The sequence below is a fragment of the Equus caballus genome, chromosome 10 (genome assembly GCF_041296265.1).
Source record: "Equus caballus isolate H_3958 breed thoroughbred chromosome 10, TB-T2T, whole genome shotgun sequence".
NCBI lineage: Eukaryota > Metazoa > Chordata > Mammalia > Perissodactyla > Equidae > Equus > Equus caballus.
In genome coordinates this window covers 14,050,195-14,069,191 of record NC_091693.1, presented here as the reverse complement: position 1 = coordinate 14,069,191, position 18,997 = coordinate 14,050,195, and the positions used below count along the sequence as shown (strand labels likewise).

General features: G+C 51.9%; 1 protein-coding gene across 3 annotated transcripts in view; it reads right to left on the bottom strand.

Moving 5' to 3' along the window:
• The window catches only part of GRIK5 (glutamate ionotropic receptor kainate type subunit 5), a 56,077-nt gene that overhangs the window by 18,625 nt on the left and 18,455 nt on the right, over window positions 1-18,997 (bottom strand). For 2 of the 3 annotated variants that reach the window (XM_023651398.2, XM_070224539.1), the window contains 3 exons: window positions 14,700-14,903; window positions 689-805; window positions 373-482 (listed from right to left, as the gene is read on the bottom strand). In XM_023651398.2, the coding sequence (XP_023507166.1) occupies window positions 373-482; window positions 689-805; window positions 14,700-14,903 (431 nt within the window). The remainder of the gene's footprint in view (window positions 1-372; window positions 483-688; window positions 806-14,699; window positions 14,904-18,997) is intronic. The other variant, XM_070224538.1, reaches the window with a different exon arrangement.

Here is an 18,997-nt window from a genome sequence, read left to right as displayed (position 1 = left end):
TGATCAGAAGAGATGAGGAGAGAGAGAGAAAAAGGAAGGGAAAAGAGAGACAGAGAGATGAACAGAGAGAGACACAGAGAGAGAGAGACACACACACACACAGACAGAAACAGAGAAAGACAGAATGAATGGGAAGGGGAGAGGCCCAGAGAGAGAACCACAGAGCAAAAGTCAGAACCACGAGGGCGGAAGAGGAAAGAAGGCCCAGAGACGGGGCCAGAAGGGAGAAGGGAGGGTGCAGAGAATCCGAGGCCCCAAGTGGAGGCCAAGGATGGTCAGGACAGACGACAGAATGTGCAGGTCAGTCACAGAGTGCCCCCGCTCATGCCTCCTCCCCACACCCTCTCCCTGGGCAGCCGGCAGTGGACTCACCTGGCAGCCAGGAACAGGACGCAGCTGACAGCCAGGTAGGCGAGAAGCATGAAGAGCCACACAGCAGGGGAGAAGGGGTCCAGGAAGGAGAAGTAGCCAGGCTTGCGGCCCTGGGGGGAGAGGGAGTGAGCCCCGGAGCCACCCTGACCTCAACCCCTGAGCCACAGCCTTAGCCCCTGCCCATCCCCAGGGGCCCAGGAGCCTGATTAGCCCATCAAAGGTCCAGCCCACAGCCTCTGCTTCCCTTGGGAACACAGGCGTCTGGCCCCACTGCCAGCTCCTGCCCCAAGCCTCCATGTCTCCGGGGGAACGGTACCATGTGCACACGGTAGAGGATGCTGATCCCCAGGGTCATGAAGGGTTTGGAGAAGTCGATGACCTTCTCTCGCTCAGCTGTGATGGTGAACGCAGCCACAGCCAGGTCTGCCTTCTGCTGGAGGGGAAGCAGGGTGGGGGCAGAGGGGCGGGCCAGGGAGACAGATGGGCAGTTAGAGAGAAACGCACTGAGAGAGACTATCAGAAGCCAAGAGAGAGGCAAAGAGAAAGGAGAACAGGAGGGGCCAGGAGCCTGGACTGGCTCCAGGAGTGCACCATGGGCCCCAAATTGGACCCTCGTCATCTCACATCTGCTGTAACAGGCTCCTGTGGCCTCTTTCCTGCCCGGCTGCCCCGCCCCATCCAATCCCCCTCACCCCCCCGGCAAGCTCATTAACACCCTGCTTTATAAAACCTACCACTGACCCTACCTCCCCACCCTGGGGGCCTGGAGAGAGCCTGAGATTGGAGGTGAGATGCCTGGACACTGACCCACTCAGGACCCTCTTTGGGCCTTGGTTTCCTCCCCTGTCTTAACAGTTAACAAGATGGAACAGTTATTAATGTGCTGACTGTGTGCCAGGCTCCATGCCAGATAGCGTTTTACTGAGATTACCTTGTATGCTTCTCCCAATAGCTCCCTGAGGGCCACTATTAGCACCATTTTATAGACGGGGAAACTGAGTCTCAGAGAGGCAAAGGCACTGGCCAGTAAAGGCAGGAGCTGGGGACCCTAAAGCAGAAATGTGACCTCTATTCTCCTGCCCCCAGCAGGCACTAGTGACCTAGATGAGTGCATGAAGGCACTGCTGAGGCCCAGGGCCAGTGCCCAACTCAACTGAGATGATGACCTCAGGGGACACTGCATGAGGTCCCAAGCAGGGGAGCTGGGAGGGTTGCCTGGGGTCCAGGTCTGAAGGGGTGAGGGTGGGGTGTGGGTAGGTGGGACAGGAGAAGGGTTTGGGTTGGGTTCTGGCTAACACACCTGGAATCTCTGATCCAAAAGGGCCATCTTGATCAGGCCCAAGGGACGGTAGCCAGCCTTTAGCTGTGGGCTGGACACAAGACTGGGAAAAAGCCTGGCACTCTGCATGCCCCGCCACACAGATATACACACACTGAGCACTGTACATGGTCACGTCTACTCCACCACCACCATGTGCACACCACACCACACCCCCACATGGGTGCCCAGACACAGGCCAACCCAGCCACACACCATCCACAAGGATGCAGGCCGACAGACACATACCCTACACACAAATGTAGGGAGGAGGAAAGACACAAGCGGAGGTAGGGAACATTCTCTGGAGGGAAAGTGCACACACTTGCACACATGGCCCTCACATACGTACATACATAGGGGAGCAGGCAGGGCAGGGCGCTGGGAAGAGCCCAGAGCAGGAGTGGGGAGCCCCGAGCTCGCTGGGTGACCTCAGGCAGGGGTTTCCACATCTCTGGGCCTCAGTTTGCTCATCTGTAAAATGGGGGGGGGGAGGTGTTGGGCAAGATGTCTACACAGCTCTCCAGGTCCTGGGGTTGGGACTGGGCTCCCAGGATGCCCCCTTTCAGGCATAATGACTCCATCCCCCAGGCTTCAAACAGGCCCCAGCACTGACTCCAAATTCAACCAGAGACCTCTCCCTGGGGTGGAAATAAAAGAGTCAAGGTCCTGGATCACTGGCCAAGGGGGAGACACAAACTCATCCCAAAGGGGCTGAGAGTGAGAGCACACGAAGTAATACAGGCCCAGGCAGAACCCAGGTCAGGAGAGAGAGAGCACAGGCCCAAAAGATAACCACAAGGTAGAGAGGTGACACGGGCTGAAAACAAAACCAAGGTCAAGGAGAGATCACGTGGGGTCCAAATGGAATCCAGGATCAGGGAGAGAAGAGAGAGATCTCAAAGACAACTCGACACCGAGGAGAGGGGACAGACTCAAAAGATAAACCAAGAGTAGAGAGAGATGGCAGGTCAAACAACTAACGCAGGGGTAGGGAGAGACGGCGCCGGCCCTGGTATGACTTGGGAGCGGAGAGAGACAGCACAGCCCCAAAGCAGTGTCCAGAGGTGGCAATGTGTGGCCAGGGCCCAGGACACGGCTGATGCAGAGCACACCTGGGAATCCCTGCGCACCAAGTGAGGGGCTGTTCCCCCTCCCCGTGCTCTTGCCACTGACTGAGACATGCATTGTCAGCAACAACGACAGCTCATACAGGAACCCAATTATTTTTATGCACCCACAGGGAGTCTGTCCTGGCAAGACCCTCCACAGGGCCCAAGTCCCATATCAGAAAGCAGGAGGCACTGGCTTCTCAGAGGGGCTCAGGAGGGCCCTGGTGGTCCCTATGCTCAGGAGCCCACTTCCTCCCTGAGGCCTGCAGGGCTCCCGGCTCCTTTCTGTTCCATCCCTTGCTCAGCTCACTGGCTTCCTCACCAGCTCCTGAGACCCTGTCTCAGGCCCAGCACCTAGGCCAGGCCTGCCTCTTCTCTTTCACTTCTCCCGCAGGAGCAAGGACAGAGAAACCCTCCAGGATCTGTTTAATTCTCTCCACCTCCACCCCGAGGCCCAGACCACCCATATCTCTCTCCTAACAACCCCATTAGTCTCCTCACCAGCCTCCCTACTGCTGCTCATAACCTCCCAATGCAAAGGGATAGTCCACGGTTTAAAATCTGTCAGTGGCTTCCCATTGTACTGAAGGCAAACCCTCTGATGGCCAAGAGGCCCTGCATGATGTGAGAGCCACTTGCCCACTGGCCTCACCTCACGCCCTTCCCCTCGCCCGCTTGGCTCCAGCCACAATGGTACTTTTTGCTCTTTACCACAAAAGGCTCGTTCTCTACCCCAGGGCCTCTGCACTTGCTCTTCCCCAGCTCTTCCTCACCTCTTCAGCCCTCCCCACAGCAGCCTCCAGACCCCACATCCCCCACCCCAGGGTCCTCTCCTTCACAGGACCTACTGCCTTGTTTCATATCCTTCTTAGCACTACTGGAGATGACCTTGCCTGTTGGCTTATTAATGGTCCGTCTTCCCTACTAAATTTCCAGTTCCTTCCCTGGCTGGTTAGAGGTGCACCCCAGAGCTTACACAGAGGTTCCCAACAAATGCTGCTTGTTTTTGACCAAATCCAGCCTCTCTGAATGCACCCAAGGCTGCTACAGCTCCCCACTGCGTTCCTCTCACCATCCCTCTCGTGCCAGCTGCTCTCTGGCCTCTGTACCCTTGAGCAGTGGGGCAAGTAGAAACAAACCATTTTTACAAACACATATAATACAGGAAATTAAACTGATGCTTTTAAAACAGAAAGAGATCACAACTTTTAAGAGAAAGAAGAAAGATTTTTGTTCTAGAAAACTCTGTTAAGAGCTGAGCATTGAATTTAGCTGAGAGCTTTCTCGCAGCCAAGGTGAAAAGGGGGAAAAAACCCAGCTTTGCCTGCCCCACTCCACCCTGCAGAACTGGATCCCACCATCCCTCCAGGGCCCCCTCGAATCTTCCCTCCTCTGCGATGCCTTCTGTGGAACCCCACATTCTGGACACTCCTTGATCTCAGCACTTAGCTGAGTTCAAAAAATATCTGTTGGCTTCTTGGCCTCCTTTATGAAAGCTTCAGAGGCAGGGCCAGCTGGATGCACTGTGAATCTCCTCTGCTGAAAGCCCGGGAATGTCACCCCTCCCCGGGACCTCCCAGACAGAGACACTGCTCCTTCCCTGGGCTGGAACAGAACCCCACGGTGGTCCAGATGCTGGCACTTACAGGGCACTTACCCTGAGGCCACCATTCCAGGGCTGTCCCTCCCCAGAGAAGCTCATTTAGTCCCCAAAGAAACCCTATATGGAGGACCCTCATTCCCACCACTTTACACGTGAAGAAACTGAGGCACAGTGAAGGTAAGTACCTGGCTCTAGATGACCTCAGGATTCAGAACCACTCTCCCTCAGAGGGGGCTTCACCTGTCTGCATGGCCCCCCATGGCCAGGGGCATCTGAGGTTGGGGTCTAGGTGTGTGACTCCTCCCTGGTCCCAGGAAGCTCAGGAAATGAGTGACAAGTGACTAGAAGAGTGAGTGAGTCCTTGAACCTCCCATGAATATGCAGCAAATGCAGACCCTATCCTCTCCCCAGTGACATCTCAAGAGAAGCCCCAGGCATCCTTGACACACATCCCCCTCACGCCTCACTGCATCCATCCTTAAGCCCTCCTAAGGAGATTTCACGACCTGCCCCCCCCCCCAACACTTCTGGAATCCAGTTGCTTCTGTCCACCTCCACTGTGCTGCCCCTGCCCAGATCGCCATCTGTCAGGACTGGAAAGCTGGTCTCTGCCTCCTCAGCCACTCAGCAGGCAGCCTGAGGGATCCCAGAAACTACAACCTGGTCACTGTGCCCTCTGCCTAAACCCTGCGATAACTCTCATTCTTCTTATACTGTCATCCAAACTCCTCACCCGGCCCCGACTACCTCACCAGCCTCACCCCCACTGCTATGGACTGAGGTTTGTGTCCCCCTAAAATGCACATGTTGAAATCTTAACCCCCAATCTGATGGGCTTAAGAGATGGGGGCCTTTGGGAGGTTAGGTCATGAGGTGGCGCTAATGAATGGGATTAGTGCCTTTATAAAAGAGGCCTCAGAGAGCCCTCTTGCCCCTTCCTCCATGTGAGGACACAGCAAGAAGATGGCCATCTGTGAACTAGGAAGTGAGCCCTCACCAGACACCGAATCTGCCAGCACCTTGATCTTGGACTTTCAGCTTCCAGAACTGTGAGAAAATAAATTTCTATTGTTTATAAGCCACCCAGCCCATGGAGTTCTGCTACAGCAGCACAAACAGACGAAGATACCCACCATCTTTCCCTGTATGCCCAGATTGCAGCCACTCTGCTCATTCTGTCTGTTCATTCATTTATTCACCTGCTTGACAAACATTGGCGGAACACCCACCACTGGCCAGGCACAAGTCTACCTTTGGGAATACAGCAGTGAGTATAAACACATGTCAGGTAGCGACAAATGCTGTGAAACAAAACAAAGCAGGCCAACACCATTCAGACTGCCACACACTCCCCGCTGTGGGGAGGTCTCGAGTACAAACATGAAGGAAGTGTAGGAGGGAGGCATCAGCAGACCTGTGGAGAAAGTTCCAGGCTGAGGGACCAGCAGGCACAAGCCCTGAGGCGGCAAGTGACTTGCAGTGTCCAGGCTGGAGCAGAATGGGAGGGGTGGGAAAGGCAGCAGAGCGGGGACCAGAGCCCTGGAGGGCCCTGCAGGCCATGGTGAAGGGACTGGATTCTACTCCGAGGGCAACAGGGGAAATCACTCGGAGAGCGTGAGCAGAGGGGTGACGTGATCTGGCTACCATGAGGACAGATCAGAGAGGCAAGAATGGAAGGGGGAGGCAAGGGGCTGACTGATGATGTCCATGGAGATGCTGAGGCGGGCCAAGTGGTGGAGGAGAGAGGTGGTCAGATTTGGGTTTCATTCTGAAGGGAGGACAGGCAGATCCTTAAATGCTGCAAGTTCCTTCGAGGCTCCTCTCAGAGCCTTGAGAACCCCCCTCCCACCTCCTCCTCCCCCTTCATTTCCCAGCAGAGACACCTATTTCTTAGAGAACACTTCCCTCCCCAAGGGGACTCTGACAGTCAACAGCCGTTTAATCTCTGCAATGAAATCAGGAAGAATTCAAATGATGAGCCACCTGTAGAAATGACGGGGTTGTCTACATGCCTAAAAGCCAATTAAAGCACTTATGATTGTCCCCCAGCTCCAAATCCACCCTCTATACCGGCTCTGCGCCAACTACATTTCTGTTTTGCCATCGGCTCCCTGTCAGGCTCTACCAATAGGGGGCGCTAAAGGGAGGCTGCAAGGCTGGAGGAGGGAGGAGCTGCTCCTTCCCGTCTCCCCCCAGGTCCCTAGCCTCGTTTCTGCAGCCTTGGAAGCAGCAGCTCTTCCTGGGGGCAGCAGACAAATCCAGTTTGCAGCTTCCCAACACCTGCAGAAGCAGCCTCAACTCTCAGAGACACCAGCACCAGTCAGCGAGTGTCCCCCGCCCCCCGTTAGGGTAAGAGTTTCATCTCCACAGAGCCCTTCCTATAAGTTCCCAGTAGTTTCAGCTCTTCCCTTTGTTTCTTCAGAACTAGGGACATAGCCCCTTCCTACCTTGCTACCTCCATGATACCTGAGAGCAAGGATGTGCAAATTTTGCCCTCAGGCAAAGCCCAGCCCATCTGCCTGATTTTGTAAATAAAGTTTTACTGGAACACAGCCAAGCCCATTTGTTTAGGTATTATCTATGACTACTTTCCATATGATGGGAGCGCTGAGTAGTTTTTGTTTGTTTTTGCTGAGGAAGATTCGCCCTGAGCTAACAACTGTTGCCAATCCTCCTCTTTTTTTTCTCTTTTTTCATGTGAGCTGCCGCCACAGCATGGCCACTAACAGATGAATGGCGTAGGTCTGCACCCAGGAATCAAACCTGGGCCGCTGAAGTGGAGCACGCCAAGCATAACCACTAGGCTACAGGGGCTGGCCCAGAAGCACTGAGCAGTTTAGACAATATGACCTGAAAGCTGAAAGTATTTACTATCTGGTCCTTTACAGAACAAGTTTGCTGATCTCTGCCTTGGAGTTCACTTTCACCTTCTCAGTTACCTAGTTAACAACTTCATTCCTAGTAAATAATTCTCCACATTCAAATATCTTGGGAGGTTTGTCTCCTGGTAGGACCCTGATTGATGCAGGAATGACAACACCCAGGTCATATGAGTGCTTAGGTCACAAGGTCACTCCCTCTCCTGCAGGCAGGTGTGCGGTCCCTAGAAGGGACCAGAAATGAGCAGTTTCTCAAAAGGAGAACAGGTATCTGCAGAAGGGAGAGTGATTCGCTCCCAAACCCTAGAGGTCTGCAGTGTGAGTCACCTCTCGGTGCCTTATCCCTCTTTGCCACCAGCACTCCACACATTCCTAGATCTGCTGGGTCATCAGGCCCAGGTGGCAGATCGGCGGCAGAGCCTTCGAGTGCTCTGGGCCTCCCTCAAAATGAAAAGCCCTCTGGGCTGTTTGGTAAATGGACTGCAGTAGCACACCCGACTTAGACCCAGGAATAAGCTGCTGCCCAAATCCAGAACGCCCACCAAATGTGGCCAGTATCAGCCAAGCAGCACCCCCTCTGAGGTCTGAATTTCAGCTCCATTGGGCCCCTCATCTGAGTTTCAAAGTTTTAATCTTCCTGACTTCTTCCCCTGTCCTCTCAGCCCCCAGGGTGCCAGCTGCTTCCTGCAGCTGCTACCTCCATGCCCTCTCAGTTTTCTGTTTCCTCTTTCAGTTAGCTGGTTAACAACTTTACATCTTGTTAACAATTAGTATACCAAATTCTCTCTGTTCAAGTAACTGGTAGTGTTTTCGTCTCCAGATTGGACCCTGACTAACAGATAGCAGCAGAGGATTTATTGCCAACCCCCTTACTAAATGCTACCTCCTGCTCAGGAGAGCTGATCAGCATACCGTTAACAATGTAAGAGACCAGCTAGATGCTGGGTGGTCTGTCAAGATCAAGTTTCCTGTGGTCTACATAATGGCAGAAAGCAAGAGAGTTGATGTCACCTTGAGACAAGACTGAAGGTGTGCACCCCTGGCTTCTGGTGGCCCTTAGAAAGTGCTGGAGAGAAAAAACCATTTGCCAGGGCAGTAGCTCACACCAGCCGCCAAGGGCTGTGTTGACGCTCCAGTAAAGATACTTCATTTGGGTCAGCAACTGCAACTGGAGTCAACACCTGATTCCGTTTGCAGTAATCCACAGCCATTCTCCAAGACCCATCTGCCTTCTGCACAGGCCAAACGGGCCGGCTGAACGGGGTTGAGATCACTAACACCCCTGCTTCTCTCAAGTGTTAATGATGGCGCTCATCTCCACAATCCCCCCAAAGGCTGCAGAATTGCTTTTGGATTACTATCCTGGGAAAGACGGGGAGTTCTAGGGTATTCCACTTGGCTCTTTTGACCATAATGGCCCTGACTCCACAGGTCAGTGAGCCAATGTGGGATTCTGCCAGCTGCCACATATGTCTATTCCTATTATACAGCCAGGTCCTGGGAAAAGACAGGGTGGGTCCACAGACCTATCAGGCTCATTCTGGGATGAACTTGAGTTCAGACTCCATCTGTCACCTGACTACATAAGCCCCACTTACACGGCCATGTCCACCAGTCAAAATGGTTTGCCATCAATGAAAATGCCAGGGGGCTGTCTAAATATCTGAAACCCAATCAAAACCCTCAAGGCTGAGAAGGAGCCTGTATAGAAACTGGTGTCACCTTTCTGGAAAGCAGTTCAACAATACATCCCAAAAGCCACAAAAAGGGTCTTCCTCTTTCACTCAGTCATTCTATTCAGAAAATTAATCCTAATCAGCTGCAATGCAGGCAAAGCTTTTGTGCACAAAGATGTCTGCATGCGGTTGTTGATAACTAAAATATCTGGAAGCAACTAAATATAAAAAATGCCTCAATAAATTACAATACATCCACGTGGGGATTAATATGCAGCAATGTAACATTCTGTTTAGGTTAAAAGAATAAGATATTACTTTTGGCCTTTCAGATTGGCAAAGACTTTTTTTAAAAGATTGATAATACCCATTGTTGGCAAGAGTGTGGGAAATTTGACATTCTTGAGTACTTCTGGTGGGAATATAAATTGGTGGAACCTTTTTGAACAGCCATTTGGCAGTAAACACTTAAAAAACATTCACACCCTTTGACCCAGTGCTTCCACTGCTTGGAATTTATCCCTCATGAACATGCCCACAAATCCACAGGTCCGGTTGATGGTGGCATTGTCTATACTAGCAAAAACTGGAAACCACCCAAGTATCCATCAATAGGGGATGAGTTAAATAATTCATGCTCAGCCGCTCACTGAAATCTGTATGTCTGCACTTGAATTTCAAATAGGATCATCTCCAATGATCCATGCCCAGAGATAGCTCCTATGTCCCCAATGCCACCAAACTGTCCCCCCATGTCCTCCCCATGGTGGAATATGGCCTCACCATTCACTTAGCTGCTTCAGCCAAACCCACAGTCACCCTTGGTTCTGCTCTCTCTCTTGCACACATACAGGCCCTTGGCACTGACGCCACTCAAGCACAAGCCAGCAGCTTCTTTCTTCCGCGCCCTCCAATGGCCTCCGAAATGGACCGTCCTGTTTCTACTGTTGCTCCACTACAGTTATTTCTCAGAAAGCAGCCAAAGTAATCATTTTTAAATGATTTATAAATTAAATCAAGGTCGTACATCCACATAAAGGAACATTATTCAGCCATAAAAAGGAATGCTACAAATGTGGATGAACCTCGAACACACTATGCTAAGTGAAAGACCCCAGGCGCAAAAGGCCACATATGGGATGATGCCATTTCTATGATATATCTAGAATAAGGAAATCTATGGAGACAGAGAGCAGAGTGGTGGTTGCCAGGGGCTGGGAAAGGGGGAATGGAGACCAACTGCTTAACAGGTATGGAGTTTTCTTTTGGAGTCATGAAAAATGTTTTGGAACTAAACAGAAGAGCTGATTGCACAACATTGTGAATATACTAAACGCCACTGAATTGTATAGTTTAAAATGGCCGATTTTATGTTATATGAATTTCACCTCAATACAAAAAAGAGAAAACAAATTAGACCACAGCACATTCACTGCTTAAAACCTTCCAGTGGCTTCACAACACAATAAAAATAACGTCCAAACCCCTCACTGCAAGGCCCCCAGGATCCAGACTCCGCTCCAGGACCTCACACTCTCCCTCCTCACTCCCCATAAAACTCTGTGAGGGAGGTACTGTCATCTCCATTTCAAGAGGGGAAACTGAGTTCAGAAAGCGAAGTGGCTTGCCAGGGATCACGTGGGAACACAGTCAACCTGAAGCTGGCTCTGCCTGGCTCCTAACCAGCTCACAGCTGTTGTGGACACTGTAGTGGCCACCGGGACCCTCCTTCAGGATCAGGCACGCATTGCCTCAGCTGCCGAGGGCGTTGGTGGCCAATTGCTCTCAGCTCTGCAGGTAGAAGAGTCCCCTCACGCAAGGTCCTGACTCTCCCCGAGGACAGCCCCCCTCCAATGACATGTTGGTGGAGGATATAAAGGCCTGCCCCCTTACCTCAGGGGGATGTCTTTGGTGGCCATCATGGCTCCAGAGCTGCCCAGGGGACGGCTGAGGCCCAGTCACGACTGCATCAAAGCATCAACTCCTCCCTCTGCCCAAGCCTGCTCCTTCGCTCTTTCACAGGACTGGTTTCCAAGGACAACCACACATCTCCTGCCTGCTAATCTTCATCTCTGTCTGCTTCCTGGGACCCTGACCTAAGATATCTGCCCTACCCTTGAGGGCCAGGTCGGAGGGCACAGTGTTCATCCTGAGGGCCCTGGGGGGGCTATAGCTAAAGCATGTGAGTGACAGGTCAGACTTGCTGCAGAAAGATCCTACTGGAGGGCAAACTGGAATGGAAACAGATGGGAGGCCAAGAGGCCAGTGAGGAGGCTGGTGAGAGGGGCCGGGGCCTGAATTCACACCATGGCAATGAAAGCAGGGAGAAGGCCAATTCCAACAGTGGCCACTGGGTGGAATAAATGGACCATAATTCGAGACTGGCTGACAAGCCCTGCACCTGGCCTGGGGGTGCCTGGGGGGATGCCGGTGCCCTGGGCTGTCTTCCATCTGGAAGTCACTCATCAGCTCTGGGCCAGCCTGTTGGGGTGCCAGCCCTGGCTCTGCCTGTCACTAGCCATGTGGCCTGGACATGGTACCTTGGTGCCTCACTCTGTCCATTAGGGAAAACTGGGCTAATACCAGGCCTTCCTCATGCGGTTGCCATGAGGAGTCAAGGAGAGGACACGAGTTCAGAAAGCTTGGAGAAAGGGCTGGCAAGCGTGAGTGAGCATTACCCTGATCACTCCAGGCTTCCCAAGCACCTGCTAGGTGGCTGGAAAAGGCACAGGCCTTGGGTCAGACACACCTGGCTGCAGCCCTGTGTGTTGGGGGCAAGTCCCTTTACCACTGAGCCCTAGATCTCACAACTGGAGGAGGGCAGTGACCCTCTGCGCCATGAGGGATTATTAGGAGATTAAGTAACACTTGAAAAGTTCCTGGCACGTGGTATGAAGTCAACAAACAGCAGCTGCTGCTGCTGTGAGGCTGGTGGCGAGTACCCGCAGGAAAGCTCAGTGTACTTGGCCGTCCCACGGCAGGCAGCTGAGCCTCGGCAAGGCCAAACCCCGCCCATCCTCGGTGCTCTCAGCCTGCTCCTCCTCCAGTGTTCTCTCTCTAAATGTCATCGCCATCGCCCAGCTGCCCAAGCCAGAACAGGAGGAACGCCCACGTCCTCTCTCCTGAGTCCCCCACCCCAGGCAGACACCAAGCCCCAATGCTCTCCAGCCTCCCCTTGTCTCCATCTCTGCCATCCCCTTACCTCCCCACAGCTCATCCTGCAGCCCCCGCTGCCCCCTTACCAGCTGATTCTGTTTCCCCACTTGAGCCAGTGCAACCTCTGGGGGGCGCTGCATCCCATGGACCTCCTGCTGAAGGAGCAACTCTAACCCACTCAGCAAGAGCAAGGCCAGGCCTGGCCACTGTATCCCCAGGGGTAGCACAGGACCTGGTATACAGCAGACACTCAATAAATGCCAGCTGGCTGGAGAAAAGATGAATGCATGAATGTATACATATGCTAACTGTGCCGACAGAAGTAACACTAACCACAACAGAAAGAGAGCACGAGCACACAGCCCCCACGGCTGTCCTAAGCTCCGTGGGCCTATCTTAAGCCCTTACATGGATGAACTCCTTCCATGCTCACAACGGCCCAACGTGGTAGTGGCTGTTATTGCCCCAATTTTGCAGCCGAAGAAAGGACGTGACAGGGAGTAACTTGCCCAAAAGTCACACAGCCAGTGAGCAGCAGAGCCGAGATACAAACAGGAGTCAGGACCACAATTGCAGCAATGGATCAGAAAAGGTCTGGGATCTGCTATGCTGGCCTCAGGCACCTTCGCACCAAATCCTCCCGCCCATCCTGTGGGGGAGGACTGAGACACCAGGGTTAAGACTCTTGCCCAAGGTTACGCAGCTGTAAACAGGACTGTTCCACTACTTCTTTGTTGATGAATAAATTGGCATCCAGTTTACAGTGACTTCGACTGGAGGGCTACTCCTCTGGAGTCTGCTTATTTCTGGGGGCCCTGATGAATGAAACGTTCTGAGCCCATGTGACCGAGGACTGGACTGTGGAAATGGAGGTGACGGGGAAGACTGCCAGTAGGTGGGCGTCAGACCACCAGCTCCGGGACTCCTGCCTCCTGTCTCCTCAGGTTCCAGCTTCGGGCCCTTTAAACCCACCAGGGGACAGAAGCTTTCAAATCAGCTGGCAGCCTGTGGGGCAGTGCCTCGGGCCTGCCCGTGGGGTGGGGCGGGGGAGACAAAGCCACCAGGACTCCAGGGACAACCCCACCTCCGCCTCCACTAGAGCAGCTCTGCTTTGTCCAGGGTTCTGAGGGTGCTGTCAATGGGAAAAAAGGTTCCACAGTCAAAACAACTTTTGAAAATCAGTGCCCTAAGGGATAAATGTCCTTGACAAGCAAAGTGGCCTTCTCAAGTCTACCCTGGTGACGTTCAGGGCTTGGATACAGTGGATTCTGGGATGGGAGAGACAGGAGGGTGAGAATCTCTGAGGCCTTTAGCCGAGTCCAATGTCAAGGCTGCCCTGACTGTTCGTGGCCATTGGTCCCTGCCCCGCACACCTGCCCTGTCTCCCAGGGCATACCCCCGCCTCTGGGCATTTACCCACACGGTCTCTTGCACCTGGAATAAAAAGAGGAATGACATGTGGGCCCCCCACCTCTGAAAAGCCATACATGCGGTGCTGTCCCTGTTTTCTATAACCCTCACTACAGACCAGTTGGGTATCATTATCCCCGTCTTAGGGGGAACCGACGTTCAGAGAAAAGAAATGACTCACCTGCGCTCTCAAATTCAGGATGATCTGACTCTGAAATATTCTTTTCACTGCACCCTCGCCTACCACCTCCCATGCCCCTGCCTCTCCCACCTCACCTTCATCCAAATCCTGCCCACACTCAGGGCCCGGCTGGCTCTTCCAATGTGCCCCATTCTCTCTCACCTTCCACCTTTGCACATGCTGTTTCCTCTGCTCCAAACACATCATCCTCCTCCCATACCCCCTTCACCTTGCTGACTCCTTTACATCCTTTGGGTACCCGCTTGGGCATCACCTCTTCTGGGAAGCGCTCCCTGGATACCTGGCTGGATCAGGAGTCTCCTTGGGATCCCTCCTCTGAGTTTTCCCAATCATGGCCCTAATGGCTCTGTCTTGTGGTCATTTGCTTTTCTGCATCCTAAGGTGACCCTAAACTCTTGGAAGCAGAGTCCAGGTCCCCTGTGCTTACCACTAGCTCCTGTGCTGCCCAGCATGGTGCAAGGCACACAGTAGGTACTCAGTAAACACCTACTAAATGAATGGAGTTGTGAGTTCAACAGGGAGCTTCGATGTCCACACGTGTCGGGCCCTCCTGGCAGGTGCTGGGCATAGCACACAAACGAGGCGCAGTCCTGGCAGCCCGGCCCTAGCCCTGCCTCCCGCAGGAAGCCTCTCACGATCTCCTGGCCTTTGCCCAATTCCCACTCCACATCTTTCATTCACTCAACAAATCCTTGAGCACCAAGTAAGCCAAGGTGGTGTGAGAGGAGAATTTGGCAAAGGGGGACACGGGAGGTGACGTATCGTCTCTCTTCCCCCTTGCCTGCCCCATGTGCTTGCCAGCACAGCTACACAGTGCACCATCAGCGTGGTGGTCACGTGGAGCCCACAAAAATTCACCCCTCTTTTGTTATGTGCCAGGCTGGTTCTGAGGCTCCAGTGGCTGCCTGCCCACCCGCCCTCCCTTGCTCACTCAGTCCATGGCCCCTTCCCCAGCCCCAGCCCGGCCGTACCCGGTTGATGAGCTCGCCGACCATGCCTGTCCAGGAGCCGTTGGGCTCGGGTGCCCCATACAGCCCATCCTCCACCAACCGCAGGCGGTAGCGGAAGCGTAGCAGCTCGGCCAGCTCCCGCAGCATGTCCACGCAGAAGCCCTCGAAGCGCTCATTCCCTGACAGGGCCTGGAAGTTAGGCCGGCGCATGACGTATGGGTTCTCCTGGGGAAGCAGGAAAGAAGAGGGGTCAGAGATGGGGAATCTGAGGGCTGGGTCGGGGATCCCGGAGCCCAGGCTGGGCAGCCAGATCAGGAATCTGATGGCAGAGAGGGGGTGATGGAGTCGCTGAACACATTACCTGCTTACAAATGCTCAGAGCCAGGGGAAAAGCACATGGACCCTGCCAGCCCTGAGCAGATCACAGGGAGCTGTTTTAATCTCCACCAGCCAATCTGACGCTCAGTCGTCTCAAACTCAGATGCTTACAAAAGGAGACAGGCAACCTTAGAGTGAATCAGACTAGATGGAGATCATGCCAGACTGAACAGGGGCTTTCAATTTTTTGACTACGACCCACAGTAAGAGATACATTTTCCTCTGCAACCCCAGCCATACACATATAGGAGCATGTGCCTGCACACGCATGCACGTAACCAGACTGTTCCACAAAATAGTCCTTCCCCCTGTGACTATGGGCAATACACTGATATTTTCTCTTCTGCTCTATTTCTTTTTTTTCACATGACCAGTAGCAACCCACTAAACTGACTTCATGAGCCAGTAAGGGATCAAAGAGGGTCTCTTCCACCAGGATTTAGTTCCAGCCCAATGCTATCACGAGGAAAGCAGGCCTAAGATGCTAGATGGTCCAATATTAAGAGAATTTGGGAACCCAGGTTGTTTTGAAAAATCTCCTGGTTATAAAGGTTAGCAACACTTCAAATTCTAATACCAAATTTTTTTTCAATGCTTTGCAGACTAAACAAACCACCTAACAGTCTGCAAACTTCTCTTAACATAGTTATCGTCTAAATGGCTGTTCATACAGTCACTTTGCACTTACGAACAAAAGGAGTTAGGACTTAGGGAACAACCAAGAGAAGAGCTTTGGCAAAAATAGCCACATGCTTAGCACGTATTGAGCACCTGCTGAGTACTAGCCGCTGTGCTGTGGGTGCTCTCTGGGTTTATCACTTTACTTCCTCACAGGGACCTTACATGGCAGGTACTATTAGACTCACTTTATACACGTGGGAACGAAGCTCACATAGATCAAGCGGCCTCTGTCACCTCTCATTCATCCAACACATAATTACTGAGCTCTGAGGTAGACATGAGCACAGTATTCTTCAGCCCCTCTCATCAAAGGGTAGAGATGGGGGCCAGCCCCATGGCCGAGCGGTTAAGCTTGTGCGCTCTGCTTCAGCGGCCCACGGTTTCGCCGGTTCGAATCCTGGGTGCAGACATGGCACCACTCATCAGGCCACGCTGAGGCGGCGTCCTGCATAGCACAACTAGAAGGACCCATAACTAAAAATACACAACTATGTACCGGGGGGCTTTGGGAGAAAAAGGAAAAATAAAAAATCTTATTAAAAAAAAAGGTAGAGTCGATTTCCCCACAGCTTGGGTTTGAGCTGGCCTCGACACTTGGCATTGGCCAAGAGAACATGGTGGAAGTGATGCTGTGTGAATTCCAGAAGCTGGGCCTTCAGAGCAACCTCTTGGGACAACCGTAAAAGAAAGCCCAGGCCAGCCTGCTGAAGGATGAGTGAACAGAGGCGTGCCAGCCAACAGCCAGCACCAACAGCCACTCTGGACCTTCCAGCCAAGCCTTGTCACTAGCTGAATGCAGCCAGAGTGAGCTCAGGCGAGACCAGAACTGTTCAGTCGGCCCAGAGAATTGTAAGAAATAATAATCATTATTGTTTTACGCCTCTAGGTTTCGAGGTGGTTTGGCACACAGCAATAGGTACTATGAAGCCAGGTCCTATCATAGGCTCTGGATCCCAGGACCCCACAAAGCCCACAGCTGAGGGGTGATGGGATGAGGGAAATCAGTGATTTTTCTCTCTCTACCAAGCTGATTTCCAAATTCAAAATTGTGGAACTGGGAGTAGGAATGTGAGCTAATACTAATAATAGTGGCAGCAGCTAGCATTTCTTGTGGGCTTGCTGTGTGACAGCTATTCTGTCAGTGTGGGAGGTTGGTATTATTACCTCTGTTTCAGAGATGAGGACACTGAGGTCCCTAGGAGTGAAGTAGTAAGTGGCTGAGATGGACAAGTTGGTCTGACTCTAAAGCTCTGCTCTTAATCCCTGTGCTAGACTGAACTCAAATGGACAAAATCAGAGGGTGACACAGGAGAAGCTAGGTATAGAGATGGGGGACCCAGGTTGGGTATCGAAACCACAGAATCCGAAATCAAGAGTCCTCTAGACAAGCACCCAGCATTGGAGCTGGAAGGCTCTCATACAGCCCTCTTCACATACAGAGGAGGAAACTGAAGCTCAGAGAGGTCAAGTGTCTTGCCCTAGGCCACACAGCTGGCGCAAGGCAGTGAGAAGGGGAGAAGGAGCAGAGCTGGGATTCAAAACCCAGTTGCTGTGCACTCCGAAGCCCTTGTTTCTTCCACCAGGCCAAGCTGATCTCCAAAGTCAAGACTGAGGCACCCGGGCGGTGGATTTGGGTTCAAGGCCTCAGGATCGGGATCTGAGATTATAGAACCAGAAACAGGGCCTGGGGGTCTGTGAATAGAATCAAGTCAGAAAATAATGATCCAAGACTCAACCTAGAGCCTCAGCCCATGAGAACCGAGGGTCTTAAAGAGCCTCGTATCCAAGGTTTTCAGACTTCTTCAAAAGGAATCTTCTGTGAAAGCTCGGCAGACAGACAGTGCGCCGTTGCTAAGTCGGACTCTAAGAACTCATCCTACCAATGGCTGGGCACCTATACACAAAATGTGGGTCCGAGAGAGTCATGGCAGCGTTGCTTGTAGTGGGAACAAAGGCTGAAACAGCCTAATTTGGGACAGGTTAAAAAGATATTGATGTCATCAAAGAATCCTAGGCAACTACTAAAATAACAAGTTCTAGATATATTAAGAGGGAAAAAAAACAAGCTCCAGAACAACGTGTACAATATGCTACTCTTTGTGAAGGAAAGAGTGGGGACGTGCTTGTACATGCACAGACATTTCTGGAAAGATGTGGCCTCTGGGGAAAAAAATGGGGGACTAGAGAGGGAAGGAGACCGATTTCTCACTCCCTATTCCCATGTACTCTTTGGATTCTATTTAATGTAGGTTTGTATTAACTTCCGTCCCTCCCCTAACATAATGAATTTTCCAAATTAAAAATTTTAATATTAAATATTAAAATACACACTTAAAATTTTTGAAGCATGGTATTTACATGTATATGGAAATGCAAAATGGTCAAGAAGAGTGAAAGCAATCCTAAAGAAGAACACGAAACTGGAAGGACTTACCCTCCCAGACCTTGAGGCTTAATTTAAAGCTACAGTATTTAAGACAATGTCGTATTAGAGCAAAGACAGACAGACAGACAACAGACCGGAGAGTTCAGAAAGACATACATAAGTGGATACTTGACTTACGACAGAGGGGAGACTACGGGGAAAGGGAAAGAATGATCGTTTTATTAAGTGGTGCTCTTCAGCTAAACATCTATACGGAAAAAAACGTATCCTCACCCCCTGCCTCACATGATACATAAACATCAATTCCAGGTAGAGTGTAGATCCAAATGTAAAAGGCAAAAGTTAAGTTTTTAGAAAATAAATAGGAGGCTATCTTCATGACCTTGGGGGAGGCAAAGAATCCTTAAATTCTAACAGCATCAACCACAAAGAAAAAAAAAAAGCAGGGCCGGCCTGGTGGTGCAGCAGTTAAGTGTGCGCGTTCTACTTTGGTGGCCTGGGGTTCACCAGTTCGGATCCCGGGTGCGGACATGGCACCGCTTGGCAAGCCATGCTGTGGTAGGCGTCACACGTATAAAGTAGAGGAAGACGGGCACGGATGTTAGCTCAGGGCCAGTCTTCCTCAGCAAAAGGAGGAGGACTGGCAGCAGATATTAGCTCAGGGCTAATCGTCCTCAAAAAAAAAAAAGCAGATAGACTTTAGTAAAACTAGGAATCTTTCCATCAAAAGATACTATTGAGAAAAAAAACCAAACCATACCATTGAGAGTGAAAAGCCACTCCATGTAGTGAGAGAAGATATCTGTAACGCTTATTCCGACCAAAGACTTGAATCCAGAATATATAAATAACTTACAAATGAATAAAAAGGTCA